Consider the following 19,690-nt stretch of genomic DNA (forward strand, 5'->3'; position numbering starts at 1 on the left):
GGCCTGCCTGGACAGAGACTAAGCTGCCTGTGCAACAACGTCAACCAGACGTTCCATATTTAGAATCAGTGTCTGGGGTGGGGGTGCAGTTTTGGAGACCTAGAGATTGGAACCTACTGTCACTTAGTGGGGATTTGACCACTCCAGTGAGAGCTTCCTAGATATTTCTTAATTTGGAAGTCCCGGAAGTTTAGGGTCCTTTGCGCATTGACTGACAGGAAGGCTGCGTACGACGCAGCAGACGGAAGGCACCGATATCTTTCCCGGGATATTAGAAAATCTTCGAAAGCACAACGTGAAGAATCACTAGGGGCCTACATTTAAAGGTAATTTATGTTATGTGTTCTTGTGTTTGTTTCCTAACAAATGTCTCTGTGTGTTTTGGACGACTGGATCGAGGGACAAGGTGTGCGGCGGTAATCGGTGGACTGTGCGACCGACCGCCGGGTAGCTTTGAGAATAGAAATGTGCGCACTTGTCCAGTTTGTTGATTTGGTTAAATTAAAGGAAACACGAGGAAGGAAAAACGTCGCTCTGTTTGCCTATGGGTGACTTGTATTTTTATCACTGTGTATTAGCAACTATCTATTAGCTATTAACTATTAGCAACCAGAAAACGACTATTCCGTTAACTTACTAGGCTATAGACATTAAACCCGTGTGCCATCTGGTTTTTGTTGTGTGTTTTTAATCATATTCAGCATGATGTCGATGACTATACGAGCATCCTTGTCAGAGGGAAAGACCCTGTTCGATACACAAGACATCATGTCAACAATATTGATGAGTCACGCAAACAAGATATGGCCTGATGTTTATCAGAGCATAATCACTTTAAATGCTTAACCCTGTAAGACCCGATTTAAAATGTCAACATCACCTTTAGCTCTCCAAAAAATACATTTGCAATTATTTATTTTTTAAACGACCACATTTACATAACCAATGGGTCCTATTGTGTAGCCTTGCAAAGCTATTGTATATTTAGGAAGTTTTAGTATTAGGGTTAGTACAGTGGATTATTTATTGCTATCTGTATATTTAGGAAGTTTCACTTATTTAAACTCAGCATATATGTAAATTATGTTCTGTGTACTGTTATGTTATGCCAGGTGCTTGCGCTGTCTTGTCTTAAGAATTTCAGCGCCCAGTCTGACCTTGTGTTGTTCTGTGTACCTGACAAATAAAAGACTTGAACTTGGATGAATTTGGTCTTTCAAAAAAAAGAAATGAGCAATTAAAGAGCTAAAGGTGACGTTGTAATTTTACAACAAAGGGTAAGACCCCTTGGGTTAAACGCTCTTTTGTTTGACCACCTAGGCCTATATTTATTCCAATGGTATTTATAATTGATGCAATATTACTGGAATCCAGTGGCAAAAATTCCACTAAAACGGCACAAGCTTTAAACCTTTTCTCATTGGAATATTACAGGAGGTGAGGCCTGTGACTTAAATAGACCTAGAGCTTACAGCGACCACCGCTCGCGATGCCATTGTGGGCCCAGATATGTTCATTTCAATCGTACAAAACCTATCAATAAATCAATTTTCCTGAAACACTGTTGACTGATGCTTTTGAAAGGGATTAAAGTCTTACTACAGTGTATTACAGGAAGACTCGTGGAGCCCCAAGACATATGTCCATCCTATGGACCAGCTGGGAGCCAGTAGAACAGATACAGTTTTGCAGTTCTAGCTCAATATAGCCCAGATCAGATACCTGGTCACAGGGTTCAGGAGATGAGATTGAGCACGTGGCTAAGGTCATTCTGCTCTCTGTAAAATGTCTGCTTTCGCAGCTGACGATTGGGAGGGTGTTTTAGCTGCAATGTGTCTGTGTGACTATGGTAACAGAACTAGGCTACAGTTTCTGCTAAGGAGTCCAGATCTTGGTATAAAGCCTTTGTCTTGCACCCACAGGGCTGTTGACTCCCAATGTTTCTTCTTCAGATTCAACAATAACTTGTATATTATTGCCAACATTCCAATACTTTGTCTCATATTGCTGTGGGAACTTGTGTACCAAGAAGAACTCACCGATAGGGGTGTCCTATATTCCCTGGCTGTGGTACATACAGCAGGAGACCATAGCTGTTGTGGGACCTATGACCTGTTGACTGAGTCAGTGATTCTGTGCCGGTAGAGGCTAGTTTAGGTTATAGGGTTGTTATAGGTGTTATGTGCATTTAGGGTTAGTAGGCTGTAGTGTATCATTTATTGTTGTCTGTATATTTAGGGAGTTTTAGTATTAGGGTTAGTATAGTCGATTGCTATCTGTATATTTAGGAAGTTTCACTTATTTAAGCTCAGCATAGATGTAAATTATGTTCTGTGTACTTATATGTCATGTTATGCCAGGTGCTTGCGTTGTCTTGTCTTAAGAATTTCAGTAGCCAGTCTGACCTTGTGTTGTTCTGTGTACCTGACAAATAAAAGACTTGAACTTGAACTTGTTTTGGGTTATGGTCCATGCAGGGGCGCAGCCAGGAATTTTGGGCCCCATGAAAAAAAAATTAAAAAAAGTTTATAATTTCTATAATTTTTTTTGAGTCAGGGGGCCTAACTTTTCCCCCCTATACGGCGCCCCTGGGTCCATGAACTCCCAAAAGTCTATCACTTATCACACGTAGGGTGAAACCATGCTTCCACTCTTGTGTAATGCAGCTGGCAAATGAACGACACTTCAGGCATTCATTTCTTTTCCTTGGGTGCATTTGTGTCGATTCTCCTACCAAATGTCCTTTTCGTCAGTGTTTTCTTACACAACGTAAGAAGGGAGTGAGAGACACCGATGAATGAAAGAATGAGAGGAAAGTTTTGTATGGACAAATCAAAACAAATTCATCAAACGAATTGTGATTCAAGTTTCATAAAAAACCACGATACACAACATGAATTTATGTTTGTGTGTGGTTATGGATGTCCTGGCCCAACACAAAAGCCTGCCAACCCACACTACCCCCCAATCCTGGACTGGTTAAACTGACCATTGGAAATACCCCTCTGAGGTCTCACATGGTTGGCATTTCTCACTGGCAAGATAATACTCTATAAGGGTGTCACAAGGCCATAACCAGTCTGCACACCTCTCCTGACCGTGTTTCCCTGCCTAGGAAATACACTGCAGATAACCTGGAACCCTTCAACCTCTAGATAATTACTGCAAATCCTTGCTTTGAGACCCCCACTACACCACGCTTCACAATTCTTCCTCACTTTAGTTTTTTCATGTGAAAGTGTGTTCTCTGGGATTGATTGCTGGGGTGGAAGAGGGGAACGCATGAAAGAGTAAGGAGCCCCACCTGACCTGCTTCTGTTGTCGATGGAGATAGAAATGAAAACGGGATATACACAATGAATGGTGGTTTTGCATATCTATCGACTATAAGTTTCAAATCAATAGAAGTTGTATCGAATGATAATATAGGAGATATATTGTGAGGACACTCATGAGCTACGAGACATGACTGCCTCTGTACCTCCAAACTCCAGCTGAGGTCATTGAACTTGGCTTTGCACCAGGTGTTCTTGAGACATCAGACTGAGATGGAATGACAGCCACTGCTAAATCCTCACACAAGGTTCTTGATGTAGTAACCCTTGGGAGATGTTGAGAGTCTCCAAAAACCCTTATCTTCAGGTGGGTGAATGTCCATGTCAGTCTTGTGAATTTAGGTTGTGTCCATCTTTACAGAATGACTTCCTTCTTTTCACACAACCCCCGATTGTACCGTCCTGATTGGTTGTAGGGACCAGCCCACTTACTTAATTCTTGTGCACTTTTGAAATTATTCATTCACAATCAAATAAAATTCACAGAACATCCAAATATTTTGTGCACAAGAGGATTCTGGGAAATTCTGGAACTATATTCAATTGTCCACACTTAATAGTTAGGGTATCCATGGTTTATCGTTTTGCGGTCCTGGAGCTGTCGTGGGCCGGTTTGCTACCTCTCACTTTCCCGCTACAGACTTGTCGACATGGAAACGCTCGTGGAACGTCTGGAGCAGACTGTGATTCGCCTGGAGCAGGTGTCCCTTAAGATGCAGGCGTCGAATGGCATGGACAACGGGGCTTGTGTCAATGGCATCAGCGGAGGTAAATCTCCATTCGTGAATGAATTAAAGTCTGTTATCATTTTGGAACCAGATTTGAATTCTACAGTACCTTTGGCTTTGGCAAGTTCTATCTTTGGCTGTGGAAAGTTCTACCCTTGACTGTCATAAGTTCTACACTTGGCTGTGGTAGGTATCATACCAAACGGAACACATTTCAAAACACGTTCTTCTCTGCAGTGTCCCAGTACGTGGAGGCCTATGACTGTCTGCTGCGGGGTCCAGTGTCAGAGTACCTGAGGAACAGCCGTGCGATAGGTGCAGATGTGGAGAAACACGTGAGTACCCCTCTGTGTACGTGTGTGTTTCCTAGTTGAAGCTTTCAGGGCCCTCGCTCTGCCCCAGTGAGAGTAGAAGGATTTCCAGAATGGTGCTCCTGAGGCCAATTCTCGGATACACAAGCTTGAGGGTTATATTGTCAAAAAAAGACCCGTGAACCCTGAGCTATGGGTGGGAAATTACTCCAACACACAAAAACAACTCTGTTTGCCTTCTTGTGTCTCGACCTCCAAAGAAAACAGTTCTTTGTGCCTCACACTCCCATCGGACTGAGTGAGGAGGTGTTTGGGTGAGTTCTGTAAGTTGGGAAAACTCCTTTTAGGGGCAAATCTTCCCTGGGTTTCCCTACTCCTTAAGAGGAGGTCTATTCCCCGATGCTAGACATGCCTTTTGGGTCCTCATCCAGAAACAGTTTGTCTGCTCTGCATAGAGAGGAGTGTTAAAGAGACAGTGCTTTCAGTCGTTTAATCTGGCATTAACCAACATGTATTTTATGTCACTTAGCAATATCTGCTTTGGACAAACAAGCTTATGACTTTGTTTTTGAAGTCGATAATGTATCAGAGCTTTGACCTTTTTACCCCTGACCTTTGCAATTGACAGGCAGAGATGGTGAACAATGCCCTGCAGGTCCAAAGGACTTTCCTCAAAATGACCGCCACACACCAAGAGCCTGCACAGGTACAACTACGTAACATTCCTACTTCCTTTGTCTACCTTTCATCAATGCCAGTCCAACGTTCTCAACACGGAACGGATTCAATCCGTTTGGAGAATGTCCTGTAGATGTTTCAACTAGGCTTGTTATCCTTCAGCGTGTAATTTCATTCCTAATAAATCTGTCTCAGTGGATGAGTGGATGACTTACTCGTGAGTTACACCGTGGATGAGCATGGCAAAACGTCAAGGCAACACCTTGCCAAATGTATTCATTCATGTTATAGGGGTATTAGCGTGAAATCATCCCATTGATGTTTGGTTCTCTCTGGGATGCAGCTTGCTTTATTTTTTATTTATATGAGTCATATATCATACATTCTTTTAGGACATTTATAAGTGAATTGAACGTGTGTCCCAGCCAGCAATCCCAGTGGATCATCCACATGTAAACAGTCTCCCACTCCTGATCCTGTTTCCTCCCAGGGCCGTCAGCTTGAAGCTGGGGGTTCCTTCACGCTGACTCGCCGTCTAAAAAGACCATTGATGGCCTGAGCTCCGCCCACTATGTAGAGAGGCCTGGTGGAGAACTGGGAGAACCTGGTCAGCAGAGGGACTCTTATAAACCTCTGGCTTTTCTCTCGGCCTGTCCTCTGTGTCTTTTTATGGCCATGTTCTATATTTGAGCTCCTGTGTGTGTGTGTGTGTGGGGGGGGGGGGGGGAGGGGTGTATGTTGCTTGATGCCAAGTCTCTCATACGCACAGTTAAGATGCAAACAGAGACATGTAGACTGGACAATAAGAGCAGGATTGGCATAGGCAAACACACGACATGACACACTCCTCTCGTACGTTGTATTTGTCTCAGGATAGTATTATTATTAAATATTTTAAATTCGCAAATGTCAATATTTTTCCTCAAATACCTACCTCACTGTCTCAGATTGATTTCAATGGGACCATGAGTTCCAGTGGCAGACTGTGGGAATGCCCTCTGAACCAGCCGCTGGTCCAGTTAAAGGCCCATCTGTACTGCGTTATGGAATTCATGTGCGTCTGATTTCCTCGCGCATCTACACCAACACTGGAATCGCTGAATTCAGCAGTTCTGTAATTCAGTTTGCACATGAATGTTTACAAGTACACAATGGATATTCTTATCTTACTGTAGTACAAACCACAGCATTATACATCGTATCAGTTGCCACAGTATAAGAACAAAATCCATGTGACCTCCCCGTCATATTATAACACACAGAAACGACGCCCTGTTTTGTATCACTGCAGCTATAAAATTAGGTTACCTATCTACAAATGTACATTGTACATAGCAAAGGCCTCTTAGATGCAGGTAAAAATAAGGTCTGTAGCTGCTAGCTTAACACCAGGGAAACAAAGTGTTCTTGTTCCTGGTTGTGTGGAGGCTGAGTGAAGGTAAACTGTAAACATGGGTAGAGCTCAGGGCCTTACATGGCCAGTGGGACTCTGGAATGCTGCTGAGGGGAGGGAGGCTGGAGCTGGGAGCCTGGAGTTAGAGTTTCTGTTGACTGTTACCAATAATGTTTTCACCTAGGTCGAACCAAACCCTCAACTTCCCCTCCTCTGTTTCCCTCTCCTCCATCCCCCCCCCCCCTCCCCCCTCCCCCCCCCCCCCCCCCTCCCAGACAGTGCTCTCGGACCTGTTGAAACCCATATCGGAGCAGATCCATCTGATCCAGAGCTTTCGGGAGCGTAACCGTGGGAGCAGCCTCTTTAACCACTTGTCGGCTGTCAGTGAGAGCATCCCAGCGCTGGGCTGGGTCGCCGTGGTGAGGGAACACACACAGACACACACACACACAAATATACTGATAGACATTCTCACAAATACAGTACTAACACACTTCCTGCTTGCCTTGAATGTTGCTGGTATAACACCAAAATGACCCCAAACGTTAAAGCCTTACTACTTGAAATGCTAATTGAATGAGCTGGACTTGATGCCAGGTTTGTGTTACACAATTTGACTACACATTCTTCTCAAATGATTTGCGTCAAATCTGTTTGAAGTCAACGTGGCCGGCCTCTCCGTTACCGGAACTACAGGAGCCACACCTGTTTGTGTGTTTTCACACTGTATCTTAAAGTCAGACTTTTGCACCAAACAGGGATGTTTAGAAAATAAGGGGTGACAGGAATTGCTGAAAAGCACATCTCTTTGTGGTTATGTGTATATCTCCATGAATGTCAATCGACATGTACATATTTCTGCATTCTGAACCACATCTTTCTGTCTGTCTGTCTGTCTCTCTGTCTGTTGTTGTGCCTCAGACTCAGAAGCCCTGTCCCTACGTCAAGGAGATGAACGATGCTGCCACCTTCTACACCAACAGAGTCCTTAAGGACTACAAAGACTCGTACGTAGCACTGTGTTCCTGGTGCTCCTCCTCAGGTGTTCCTCCTCAGGAGTCAGATGGCTGAGCGGTTAGAGAATTGGGCTTTTAATCAGAAGGTTGCTGGTTCGATACCCGGGCTGTGCAAAATGATGTTGTGTCCTTGGGCAAGGCACTTCACCTTACTTGCCTCGGGGGAATGTCCTTGTACTTACTGTAAGTTGCTCTAGGTAAGAGTGTCTACTAAATGACTCTTCAGCTACATATGAACACAGCCTTGTAGTCCCCCTGAAGGTCAGTGTCTGATCTGGACTCCTGGAAGTACCCATCCTAAAAAAGACTGTTCTTAATGCTCCTCTCTCTTTATATCTCGCTCTTGACAGACTGTACCCTGTTTATGTGTGTACTCTTTTTTTATGTGTGTGTGTTTGTGTTTTGTTTCCAGAAACAAACAGCATGTGGAGTGGGTACGTTCCTACCTGTCAATCTGGACAGAGCTGCAGAATTACATCAGACAGCACCACACTACTGGTCTTGTCTGGAGCAACACGGTGAGTACACACACACACACAGATGTCGTTGCCGGGGGAGGGTTGGAACCTGGGTGGACGCTGGGTTTCAATTGAAGAGTTGTACCCCCCCCTCTCTTCTCTATCCCACCCACTTTTACTATGTATGAGTGCTTACGTCAGATGTTAGCTCTGTAGTAACAACTTAGGCCTGGGACTTGATCTGTCCGGAGATAGCTTGTGATCTAGGGAAGAGTCATGGCTGCTGGCAACAGCAAGTACATCGGGTCATGTCCCCTCCTGCCTTGTACTCTGTCCACCAGTGTTTGTGTAAGATGTCCCTCTTGTTCCGCCATTAGGGAATGACTCATTTCAAGAAAGTGTGCTTTTGTATAAACACCAGGGCATCCTTGGGAAAGAAAGTGTCCGTTTTTGCGACCGAAAGTCAACGTGAAACTGTGTGCGTGCGCGTGTGTTTTTTGGTGTCTGACGTGCACGCATGTGCGTGTGTGTTTTTTGGTGTCTGACGTGCACGCATGTGCGTGTGTGTTTTTTGGTGTCTGACGTGCACGCATGTGCGTGTGTGTTTTTTGGTGTCTGACGTGCACGCATGTGCGTGTGTGTCAGCTGTGGGGCCTGCCGTCAGCCAGAGCAGGGGGGCAAGCGGGGGAATAAGTGTGCTGTATCAACAGGTGGCACTTAGTCTTTAGTTGAATGACGGTTTTCTTTCTTCGCTGAAGAAAACCAACAAAAAGGCTAGTGTGCGTTGAGCCAGACACACCTGTTCCCTAACACACCGCAGTGTAACTTAAACTACCCGGCTTAGTTTCCCTGAAGCTGACGCCTGCTGTCCAAAAGGGTTAGTGACACGCTCATTCACACATACACAACCCCCCCCCCCCCCCCCCCCCCCCCACGCACACACAAGCACACGCGTGTTAACTCAGGAACACACGTACACAACACAAACAAGTCAAAAACGCACGAAATCATTTGGATCTCATACATTCGCTATGCTTAAATGGTTACTGTAGGGGAACAGGAGGGTTTTGTAGTTACAGCATACTAAATGTGCAACACGTAGAACTGCAGGTCATGGAGTGAACTTAATAATGAGCTCTACCCTACAGGAACTGAACGTGAGAGATGAACTTTTCATGACCCACAGCACCACTGTGTGTGTGTGTGTGTGCACTTGGCCAGCAGTTGCTGACGTTGTTTAAGTTTTGATGGACCGTATGACAGACTCTGGCAGCTGGGCTGGCTGTTGTGGATTTGGAAGACAGACTGAGAGGTGTGTGTCTGTGTGTGTCTGGGTGTGGGTGTGTGTGTGTGTCTCTGAGTCTGTGAATGAACTCTATATGGCCAAAAGTGTGTGGATGCCTGACCATCACGTGCTTCTGAACCTGCTGGACATTCCGTGCCAAAATGATGTCACAGGTGTCCTTAGGTCGTCCGTCAGTATTCCTTAAATCGGTCAATAAATTCCTGTACGCTACTGGGTAGAGGTCAGGGTAGGTTCCAAAAATGGTATATACTCAACCCATCTTGGTCTTGGTTCAAATGTGATTTTTCCACTCATTTTAAAGGTTAGAATGTGGTGAATGCTAGACCTGTACCAAGGCAAGCTCTCCTCGATTCATCCCATGTGACTCCCTCTTCACAGGGTCCCATTGCTACTTCGACACTTTGCACGCCCGTCCCTGGCTACCCCTGCCCCCCTCCACCCCCACCCCCTCCCCCCGGACCTCCCCCAAGCTCCATGGATGAGCCTCCCCAGCCAGATCGCACGGCCAGCCAGCATGCAGCCCTGTTCGCTCAGCTGAACCAGGGGGAGGCCATTACCAGTGGTAGGTCGCCTAGAGGAGTTTGATGAGTCATATTGTGAAAGAACTAACAAGGGACATGAGGAGAATAGATTAAGAGGAAGAAAACTAGGGGGGGGGGGGGGGGGTGACAGAGTATAGATTAAAAATAGCTTCATCTTCTCTCATGCACTCATTCTCTGCCAGGCCTGAAACATATTTCGGAAAACCAGAAGACTCACAAGAACCCCAGCCTGCGATCCCAGGGAGGGGTCCACCCCTCCAACCCCTCCAGGAACAGGACCCCCGGGGGCTTCTCTGGCAGAGGCCCCCCCCAGAAAAGACCCCCTCTGCTGGAGCTGGAGGGAAAGAAATGGCGCGTGGTGCGTGTCTCTTCCGCTGGTTCGACACACAGAAACCAGTTCATTACTGATAGCCGTTTGCCCATGTAGGGCCAGATTTTAGAGGACTTTCAAGGCATAGTCTTTCTTAGTCTATGCATTCAAACTGCAAAAACTCACAGGCGTAAATACACAAACATAAGCTTATGTGGCATGTGCCTTTGGAGGCTAAGGTCAACCCATGACGCTGACTAATTACCTCCTGGTTGTTGTTGGTTATCCCTGCAGGAGAACTTTGAGCAGAATCATGATCTGATCATCGAGGACACAGAGCTGTGCCAGGTTGCCTATATCTACAGCTGCAGCAACTCCACCCTGCAGATCAGGGGCAAGATCAATTCCATCATTGTTGGTGAGTCCCGGTCTACCATTCATTAACCACCACACAATGCACTGGCTAACATGCTGTCTAGCATTGTACGACTGCCTATTCACTGTATAGGTGAATTCACCTGTGTACTTATCTGATCTTTGATTTCTAAATGCAAGATTTGTATGGATACCAAAACGAGTAAATGCCAAATTATAAACGAGTAAATGTAATGTATTCATGTTACCTATAAGACTACGTATGACCCTGATGATTATGAGGATGACTTCTCACAGACAACTGTCAGAAGCTGGGACTGGTGTTTGACAACGTGGTTGGTATTGTAGAGATCATCAATTCCAAGGACATTAAATTGCAGGTCAGTAAAGACTTTCACTGAGGAAACTCAACTCACATTAAAGCTCAGGTTTTGTGTATAAATCCTGAAATCCAACTATAATATGAAGACATTTACATAATTGTTAGGACACATGCCGGGATAATGATTACAAATCATTTCTCAGTACCACCTCATTGTATATTGTTTTTACAGAGTTTTGGTTGTGTTGCTTCTGTTGCTTATTCAGGTGCTAGGGAAGGTTCCCACCATCTCCATCAACAAGACAGAGGGCTGCCATGTCTACCTGAGCAAGGAGGCCCTAGACTGTGAGATAGTCAGCGCAAAGAGCTCGGAGATGAATATCCTGGTACCTCAGGGTGATGATGACTTTGTAAGTGTGTCCCAGTGTCTTTCTGTGCGTGTGTGTGTGTGTGTAAGTGTGTGTGTTTGCTGACCCTCTCTATCGTTCTGCATGTTCCACAGAGAGAGTTCCCAGTCCCTGAGCAGTTCAAGACCGTCTGGGATGGTTCTAAACTGGTGACGGAACCCACAGAGATCGCTGGCTGATCGCTGCTTCATCCCCAACATCATCATCCCTTGTGCTTTTGTGGATAAGGGAATGGGTTCAATGCACGGAGATGATGGTAACCGAATGTAGCAAGCAGAAACTACTGCATTAAGCTAATACAAAAATAGGTTGTAGTTTAGCAGTGAGATATAGGTTGTCACGGTATTTGATTTTCACAATTCGATTATCTTGGCCAAAGTAATTTACAATAACAAAAAACAATATATAAGAATTATATCAAATTCATAACTTGTTTTTGTGTATGTCATATGAATGTAGGGGAGGTATAGAAATAGTCTGTAACCATAACTCTACAAATTAAAAGCATACAAAAATAACAATTACATTTCCGGTAAATTCCAACAATTTTATTAACTCTAGTAAAATATAGCGAAAACTATCTTTCCCCCCAAAATAATTCTGTTCTCGAACATAGCTCAAAGTATTCGCATTTTCATATAATATTTTTTGCTGAAAACCGATTCATTTTAAACCATCAGAAATGTCAGTCACATGAAAAATGAACTAAAGACTCATACCTGAAGACCCTGTAGAGTGGCGAATGAATCATTTCTGTTTCCTCTACTGAGCCTATTCAACTTTCACGAAGCATGGCCACGAGAACATGAACAAATCACTCTCTGAGACTACTCGTTACTCCCGAGTCATATTAAAGATTCGTAAAAATTTAACAAATCGTTCATGAACAACACATCACGAAACACAATTACCCACAATCCTCAAATCACTCCACTGAGTGCTCACCCAGACACCCACAAAATGTCATCCAGTTACAGGGTGTATGCCACTATACCCATAGTCTAACACGTCGGAATTCAACTTTATAAATTGTTGTCACATGTACCGCCTTCACCACTGAAGAACACCTCATTTGTCTTACATTTGTGTGCCATAGCAATAAAGGCACTTATATAAGTATGGTAATGGCTACATACAGTAGGTACTTCCTATTTACACCCGTATCCAATTTGAAATGGTGAAGTACAGTATGTCTCAGACCTAAAAGGGATTCTTTTCACCTAAAGATGGTCAGTATTTCACTGTTTCTTGGTTTGTGCTTGTTTGTATTTGATGTTTGGGGTGTTTTTGAGCTGATCGGCAGCAGAGAGGGTGAAGGTGTGGCAGGAGTAATCATGACTGCTGAAGGGGTTGAAACAGTATATAGAACAGTGCAGATGGTTCATTGGCTGGCGTACTAAATTGAGGCCTTAGAAGATGCTATAAGTTAAAAGTATACAGTATGTTACAGTATGACAGAAGCCGTAGAATTGTTTGTGTTTGCCTATTATGTAAGATCAATTATGCTGAAAAGCAGATTATCTATGTTGATGGTGTTGTACATTCTAGTTAAAACTCAGTGAGGTTTAATCCTGTCCAGTTTTTACTGTGTTCAAGCAGCTCTTATAAAGCAACTAATTGTTCAGAAGTCTGTTAGTAGAGGAATTCAGTATAAATCAATGTGCCTTCAAATCAAAAGCATACATAGCCTTTCAAAATGCAGCTTTTACAACCGTAAGAATATTTTGTGTCAAGTGGGGTAATTGTGCATAGAAGGGTCTGTATACTTTTGATGTCAACAGTACATGATCATGAATTACCAGCACTGTATACCTTAATGCTAAAACATAATAGAAATTGACATTTTGTGCCCATCAATTATTATTAGACCAACTTTATTACGTACTGGGTTTTGCATCGGGCAAAGATGCATAGAGACACCAGCATAGAAGATTAGTTCACCATGTAAGTTTAATTCAACATAAATTAATACAATATAAATGTGACTATAAGTTTTTCTAAATAAAAACTGTCGAATACTTGTCTCAGTGTCTTCTGCTAGTGTTTTCATCTGTAGTAATGATAAAAAACCCTTTGCTTGAAAACAGACTAGTATAAGTACAAAGCAGGTGTTTGACAGATAAATACAATCTGTATCTTTACCATCTGTTTAAGGAGAGATCCTGGACACATATCATACAAAATCACAATGTTTGATGACTATATTTCCCTCAGAGTCTTGGGTAAAAAAAATCTCATTTTCCTGATCTAGTGCAACACAGGTAGCCAGTCCTCTGTCTTTACTACCAGCTGCTACGTTAGTGTGAGACTTTGGACAGCTCCTGGATTGGACACTGGGGCCTCGATGTGCTATCACTCTGAAGCCTTCAGAGTCCTGCGTGAACAACATCTCCGTGTCACTCAGAGGCCCATGCAGAACACCCTTCTGTGGTTTTGCTTCCATCCACCTGTTCTGAGAGCTGAGGGGAGCGTTTCCAAGTGGGCTGAGGGGAGCTCTTGTCCTTGGAAATGCAGCCGAAGACGACAGAGGGTGGTTCTCTCGACTGCCTCCATCCTGTGACATCCAGGGGGTCGAGGCAGGTGTCCTCTGTGTGGAGGTTCTCCCTTCAGCACCCAGTCCAAATCCGACCTCACTCAGCAGGCTCTCACACATCACACTTCCTGTGCATTCATGCCTCGCTCTGGGAGTTTCTTGTGTCCGAGTCCGAACATCCCGATCCTCTGAATCATGAGTTACACAATCCATCTGATCGGGCTCAGCGAGATGCTGACGGTACTGTGGGCTGCTACCGGTGCTCCATAGATTCTCACTACACGGCTCCCCCGGGGAGCCCTTCTCCATTTGGGATGAGTGTTTGTAGATGTCCCTCTTTCTTTTTGGTTCCTCCGTGCCTTTGTCTTCCTTCTCCTGTTCAGAAGCATGGTACATGTCTACAGGGAGGGTGATGACCTCCTCTGGCCATGCTGTAGCCCCCGTCTCCCCCATTTTCTTTCTGCTCCACTCACAGCCTACATCCACCCTGTGCTCCTCAGACAGCTCTGGGACAATCTCTTGTTTATGTTTGGTCCCAGAGCTCATTTGATTGGTTGAGGTGGTGCTTCTTCCTGTCGAGGTAGATGATGAAGTGAAGGCAGGCTCCACTTTGGGTTCTGCATGTGCCTGGTTGACAACTGTTGGGCCAGTTCATAGGAGAACACATCAGTGATTCAAGTAAAAATTGAATGCCTTAATCATATCACATCTGTTGTTAACAGCAATAATATTAAAACATGGATCTGAGTTAATTAAATAAGTGTTTGTTTCTGTCTGTGTAGAAAGACTTACCACAGTGTGCTGGAGCTAAAAATGCAGTTATGGAACTCTGTTTAGTGTTGGGCATCTGGATCTTAGTCTGAGTGAAGTTTAACGCTACTCCCAATCGGTATCCTCCATGTCTTGCTAGGGGATTGAGCTGTTTGGAGATGGGGAGGACCATTTTCTTCTGAAACATTAGATACAGAGAATGTTTAATAATCTATACATGAAATCTTATCTTGATTAAACACTAATTAGGAAGAGATGGCCAACATAACGATTACATAGCAGTCAGCACGATTCAACATATTCTACCTTTTTAGCTTTTACTTTTAGATCCACTGTGTCAAACCAGACCCCACACTGCTCTGACGTCTGCTGAGCTGATTTGGAGGTTTTCATCATGGCAGAGCAGGCCTGGCTGGCTGGATGGCTGGTAAACAGTAGGAGATTTGCATATGAATCCTAGCTGTCTTTTTATCAGAGTGAATAAGGACATCTAGTTACAACATTTGTTCACCAGGAAGGTCAAAATATGGCTAAGTAGTCCACAGGATTCACTTATAGCTAGCATATCCGCATGTATAACAAGATCGTATTGTACTTTGAAGTGCTGATTTCGGAGCGAACCGAAAAGTATTGTTCCAGGCAGGTGGAGATTGACCGAGGTCTACTCGACAAATCTAGTTTGATTATAGAAAAAAAGACATGTACTTACAATTAAGTGTAATATTAGTTAATAAATAAGCTACTGTGAAACTAATTGCGTACCTTGTTGTAGAGATGCTGTTTTTATTTGGATTTTATGGCAGATTGCAGAGACGCTGTTGATGTCCTTGTTCTATTTAAGTATCGCGCGCTCAGACTCAGAGTTGCCAGAATGTCCTTCTGTAATGAGCGTCAGAGTCAACTTCACGCAAAAAAAAATCAAACCATATGTTTTATGTGCAAAATATATTGATAAAATAAAATGTAATGGGAATAAAAATCGTTAACATTGAGCTCTTAAATATTGTGATTTATAGTAAGGCAAATGGGTAACCTAATGTATTTTCGCTTGGGGTCCTTCATTTGCTGGTTGTTTAGGTTGACGTCACTACATTTGGCCAAGGGGTGAGTCTCAAATTATGAACAATAAATGTTGATCTGTGTTTGAAATGTCCATGTAATAACCGACGAAACCCAATACGCAGCACTAACAGTATTTCACACGTATTTGTATACATACTGTTTACAGTATATACGTACGCGTATTTGTATCGGCTAAAACATTCACAAAGGAAATGGAGGAGGTTAGCTTAGCTGAAAGCTAATGTTGTGGCTTATTTATATGCTAGGTACTAATGCAAAACTATATATTATCGCAATAGTTTGTGCTCATCTAAATTCCATAGTTTATTGTAAGTTTGTAAGCTGTTAAGTATTTACGTAAATATTTCTGACTGATATTAGTTTTATTGGTAAATTAGGTCGTACCTAGCTCCCAGCCTACTATACTATAGCAACTATAATTTTGATAGTCGTTATCATTAGCCTGCTGTGTCAGTTTCGATTAAATGGAAATAGGGTGTCAGTCTGACCCAATGATTAGCCTGCATTTACGATCTCCATTTTTTTTTTCGTTTATTATTCCTGAATTATCTGCTGTACCATTGTATGCTGTAATTGTGCTTTGTATTCAAAGTCGTCTAAAATAATGTAAATGTAATATCAATAACTTTGTTGTTATCTTCAGATCATCTCATGAGACATCGGCTGCTACCATGTTCCATGGAATACCAGTTACAGGAGGGATTGGAGGAGGTAGGCACTGTACCCTTAGAAAGTAAAAATAAAGAAACATTGTCCCTGCCATATTGTACTGTTATCAGATTATTATGTTATGTATTACATTTCCTTTACTCATAGTCCTGATAGTTCTGACTCTTTGTATGCCCGTTTGTTTTGTAGCCCCTGTCAATAAACCAGAGTTGTATGAGGTAAGTCTCACCACTCGTCTTGTATTACTGTAGTTTTAGCCATGTAATATCCAAATAACATCACTGGGTTGAGATTGTTATGTCTAACAATATCCAATGTTGTCAATTAGAAATGCTGAGTTAATACTTGTGTGGTATTGCTGTTGTGGTTTGAGATGGTTCTTTCTCTTTCTTCTGTTGGGAAGCCAAATCACACCTGTTGTCTAACGCATGTTTAAAATCTATTCCTAGGAAGTAAAATTGTATAAAAATGCAAGAGAAAGAGAAAAGTAAGTGCCCTTTCTATCTTGACAAGGCTAAACATGAACAAGTGTCCCAGCTTTCTTGGTACCTGCGTTCATTACATGAAGCCTCACCATCATCGTCTTTTTATGGAGGTTTGACAACATGGCCGAGCTGTTTGCTGTCGTCAAGACCCTCCAAGCTCTGGAGAAGGCCTACATCAAAGACTGTGTCACTCCCAATGAGTGAGTTCCTACCTTACAGCATCTCAGGGTGTCAAGATGGTTTTGTGTGGACTTGGAGACTGATTGGGGTGTCTTACTCAGGTACACGGCTGCCTGCTCGAGACTGCTGGTCCAGTACAAGGCTGCCTTTAAACAGGTTCAGGGATCGGATGTGGGGTCCATTGATGACTTCTGCAGGAAGTACAGAGTGAGTTGTGGTTCTGATTTGGTTGCTGGAAGGCAGCAGCGAGAGATCGTTGTGTTTTGGCTGACGAGTGGACTGTCCTTGCTGGAGCTCGACGCTGCAAGGGATGCGCCCGGTGATGACGGCGTAAATTAGACATCATGTTAGATGTGTTGCTGACAGTGGCCAATAAATGCTTGCAGACATACTTTTTTTGTTTAATACAGTCTTTTTACCATGGTCATCAAGTTTAGGACAATTATAGGCATATCATAATACCGCAGTTTATGTGTGTTGAACCGTAAGAGGCACACCGAATGGTTTGATAAAATACTGCATACTATTATATACCTAATGTATAGCATTTGATGTGTTAAAGTTACTGAACAGTGCCTTCTATTTGCAGTACTCCTTATGACAACATGTATTAAAGAGGAATGTATAGTATGTTGTGTATTCACTAACACACACTGACATTATTCCCACCCACTCTGTTGTCTGTCAGCTTGACTGCCCGCTGGCTATGGAGAGAATCAAGGAGGACCGACCAATTACCATCAAGGATGACAAGGGCAACCTCAATCGTTGCATTGCAGATATAGTATCTGTACGTCTCTCCAGCATGCATCACATATTAACCCCTCCACTTAAGGGTTTCCAATTTTAAGTGCTTGGTTTTGGCTTCTAGTCAGCAAAATGTCACGGTCATTGCAGCACTTTAAGTTCTTTTTTACGTTGAAGGCACTGGTCTCTAAAAAGGAACTTCCATAGGGTGGAACAGATTGGCTTTGCCACTTCTGCATTTGTCCAATAGGACCATCCATTGAACAATGAAAAGCTACTTAAAGTGACAAAATGTGGATGGCTGTCATGGCTCCCAGTACTATCCATAAAACAAACATTTGTTTGAGGAAACCTTAAACTGCCTGTAAATGCTTCACAGGCAAGAGCAGTCACACACTGATCCTCCTCCGAGAAGAGACATGTTAGGATCAAGGTTATGGGTGCATGTACAATCTGGACAGTGGAAAAGTCTGTCATATTGTGTAATAATATTGTTATTTCCCCCTCTCCTTCCTTTAGCTCTTCATTACTGTTATGGACAAGCTGAGACTAGAGATCCGGGCCATGGATGAGGTACATGTTCCTGTCCTTAATCATACCTTCTACTCTTGGTCATGTTTGATTAGTGGATTGATTGTTTGGGTTTGTTTGTTTCGTTGATCAGATCCAGCCAGACTTAAGAGAACTTATGGAGACCATGAACAGAATGAGCAACATGCCACCTGACTCTGAGGCCAAGGACAAAGTCAACCTTTGGTAAGAAAGAGATTTATTCATAATATTTAAGCTATGAAACTGCTGCATAAAGCTTTTTATATACATTTCTTTGTGCTTGTGTTACTACACCACCTAAATTAACATTTTATTGACACATTTCTACGTACAGCATGCAAGCAGCACTTTGTATGGTCATGTAGTTTTTAACAAATGGTCTGTCAATCAATTTGTGGCTGTCAATCCACATTTGTGATCTTTCTCCTTAGGTTGACGACCCTCAGCAGCATGTCAGCCTCTGATGAGCTAGATGACTCCCAGGTGCGCCAGATGCTGTTTGACCTAGAGTCGGCCTACAACGCCTTTAACCGCTTTCTACACTCCTCCTAAACTACAGTTCCCATCATCCATTGGGACCGTTCTGACTTTGACACCATACATTATATCCTCTACCCTTTTTAGACTTGTCCAACTTCTCTGGTGCAGACCCTATCCTAGCTTCGAATCAGAGCAGCACTTGATGTTGTGGCCTTGCTCAACGGGTTCATCCTGTACAGTGTTGTTCCAGCTTGTCACAGCCCTATAACAAGGCTCCCCAGCCTGTGTGCTTGACCAAATTCTTTACTTTTGTTATTTTGACATCAAAAAGCCTGGCTGACTTCTGTTAGCCAGTTGCGCAGAAGACAGTTAAACCTTTCGGAAATATTATTGGAGATGGGTGTGTTTGAAAGGCTGACACAGCTAAAGCCTTTATATGATGGATTTTTTTAATCCACTGTCTTTTTCAAAGCATGTTATATCTTGTTGGGGGTGAAATGCCATGTTGTGTGATAAATCTGTGAACATGACTGCAAATTGAGAATTTATAATCCGCAGTAAATTATTAAAAGTTTAGGGTGATTATTTGATAAACATGAATTCTTCCCTCCAAATCCACTGTTGGTTTAAATGCACTCAGGTGTAACACCGTAATCCCATTTTTTTCTGTAGGTGAAATACATTTGATTATTTTCTATGTCTGTATTTTTTTCCCCTCATATTTCATTCTGTATTACATTTTATATTAGCACTATTTGAGAACATGTCTAAGTCCTTTTTACTTTTGAGGGTGTTTTGGGGTTCAAATTGATTTGATAATGGGGATTACCTTCTCCGAGGACCATAGTAAAAGGTTTTTAACCCCTTAGTTAGGATTAGGGAAGAGCACATTTATTAAGATGTATCATTGTACATAAAATAAAGAGAATAAAGCACGAATAAAAGAAACACCTTTTAAAAACAATTCTACCTCCAAACATGGCTTTTATTTAATTTAATGCACAAACAA

The 19,690-nt window shown here is 43.0% G+C and overlaps 3 protein-coding genes across 4 annotated transcripts; 2 read left to right on the top strand and 1 right to left on the bottom strand.

Annotated features, from left to right (window-relative positions):
• Nucleotides 1-69: 69 nt before the first annotated feature.
• cap2 (cyclase associated actin cytoskeleton regulatory protein 2) lies at nt 70-13,158 on the top strand. Its single transcript, XM_047050603.1, has 13 exons — nt 70-326; nt 3,976-4,103; nt 4,301-4,398; nt 5,003-5,080; nt 6,721-6,864; nt 7,367-7,452; nt 7,874-7,979; nt 9,604-9,787; nt 9,950-10,125; nt 10,372-10,495; nt 10,750-10,832; nt 11,041-11,184; nt 11,277-13,158. Exons 2-13 carry the CDS (start codon nt 3,986-3,988, stop codon nt 11,358-11,360), a joined length of 1,425 nt encoding a protein of 474 aa, XP_046906559.1. The 5' UTR covers nt 70-326; nt 3,976-3,985; the 3' UTR covers nt 11,361-13,158.
• On the bottom strand, nt 12,314-15,491 carry LOC124488103. 2 transcript variants are annotated; one of them, XM_047050605.1, is made up of 4 exons: nt 15,248-15,491; nt 14,792-14,909; nt 14,507-14,660; nt 12,314-14,352 (listed from the first exon to the last, which is right to left on the bottom strand). In XM_047050605.1, exons 2-4 carry the CDS (start codon nt 14,879-14,881, stop codon nt 13,355-13,357), a joined length of 1,242 nt encoding a protein of 413 aa, XP_046906561.1. In that variant the 5' UTR covers nt 14,882-14,909; nt 15,248-15,491; the 3' UTR covers nt 12,314-13,354. The 2 variants fall into 2 exon arrangements, with proteins under 2 accessions (XP_046906561.1, XP_046906560.1); XM_047050604.1 differs by having other exon boundaries at nt 14,507-14,663.
• vps28 (VPS28 subunit of ESCRT-I) lies at nt 15,486-19,645 on the top strand. Its single transcript, XM_047050607.1, has 10 exons — nt 15,486-15,589; nt 16,212-16,279; nt 16,427-16,455; nt 16,687-16,724; nt 16,833-16,922; nt 17,004-17,109; nt 17,591-17,692; nt 18,169-18,222; nt 18,314-18,405; nt 18,633-19,645. The coding sequence occupies exons 1-10, from the start codon at nt 15,510-15,512 to the stop codon at nt 18,751-18,753; spliced, it is 780 nt and encodes a 259-aa protein (XP_046906563.1). The 5' UTR covers nt 15,486-15,509; the 3' UTR covers nt 18,754-19,645.
• Nucleotides 19,646-19,690: the final 45 nt, after the last annotated feature.

The sequence above is a fragment of the Hypomesus transpacificus genome, unplaced genomic scaffold, assembly GCF_021917145.1.
Source record: "Hypomesus transpacificus isolate Combined female unplaced genomic scaffold, fHypTra1 scaffold_124, whole genome shotgun sequence".
Taxonomy (NCBI): Eukaryota; Metazoa; Chordata; class Actinopteri; order Osmeriformes; family Osmeridae; genus Hypomesus; species Hypomesus transpacificus.

Coding starts and splice junctions, on each gene's coding strand:
- vps28 (XM_047050607.1), top strand. CDS start 15,510: ATGGGTAACCTAATGTATTTTCGCTTGGGGTCCTTCATTTGCTGGTTG. Junction 17,110..17,590: donor ACTTCTGCAGGAAGTACAGA/GTGAGTTGTGGT, acceptor GTTGTCTGTCAG/CTTGACTGCCCGCTGGCTAT. Junction 18,223..18,313: donor AGATCCGGGCCATGGATGAG/GTACATGTTCCT, acceptor TTCGTTGATCAG/ATCCAGCCAGACTTAAGAGA.
- LOC124488103 (XM_047050604.1), bottom strand. CDS start 14,881: ATGATGAAAACCTCCAAATCAGCTCAGCAGACGTCAGAGCAGTGTGGG. Junction 14,664..14,791: donor TAAAAGTAAAAGCTAAAAAG/GTAGAATATGTT, acceptor CTAATGTTTCAG/AAGAAAATGGTCCTCCCCAT. Junction 14,353..14,506: donor TTTAGCTCCAGCACACTGTG/GTAAGTCTTTCT, acceptor CTGGCCCAACAG/TTGTCAACCAGGCACATGCA.
- cap2 (XM_047050603.1), top strand. CDS start 3,986: ATGGAAACGCTCGTGGAACGTCTGGAGCAGACTGTGATTCGCCTGGAG. Junction 7,453..7,873: donor CTTAAGGACTACAAAGACTC/GTACGTAGCACT, acceptor TTTTGTTTCCAG/AAACAAACAGCATGTGGAGT. Junction 11,185..11,276: donor CTCAGGGTGATGATGACTTT/GTAAGTGTGTCC, acceptor CATGTTCCACAG/AGAGAGTTCCCAGTCCCTGA.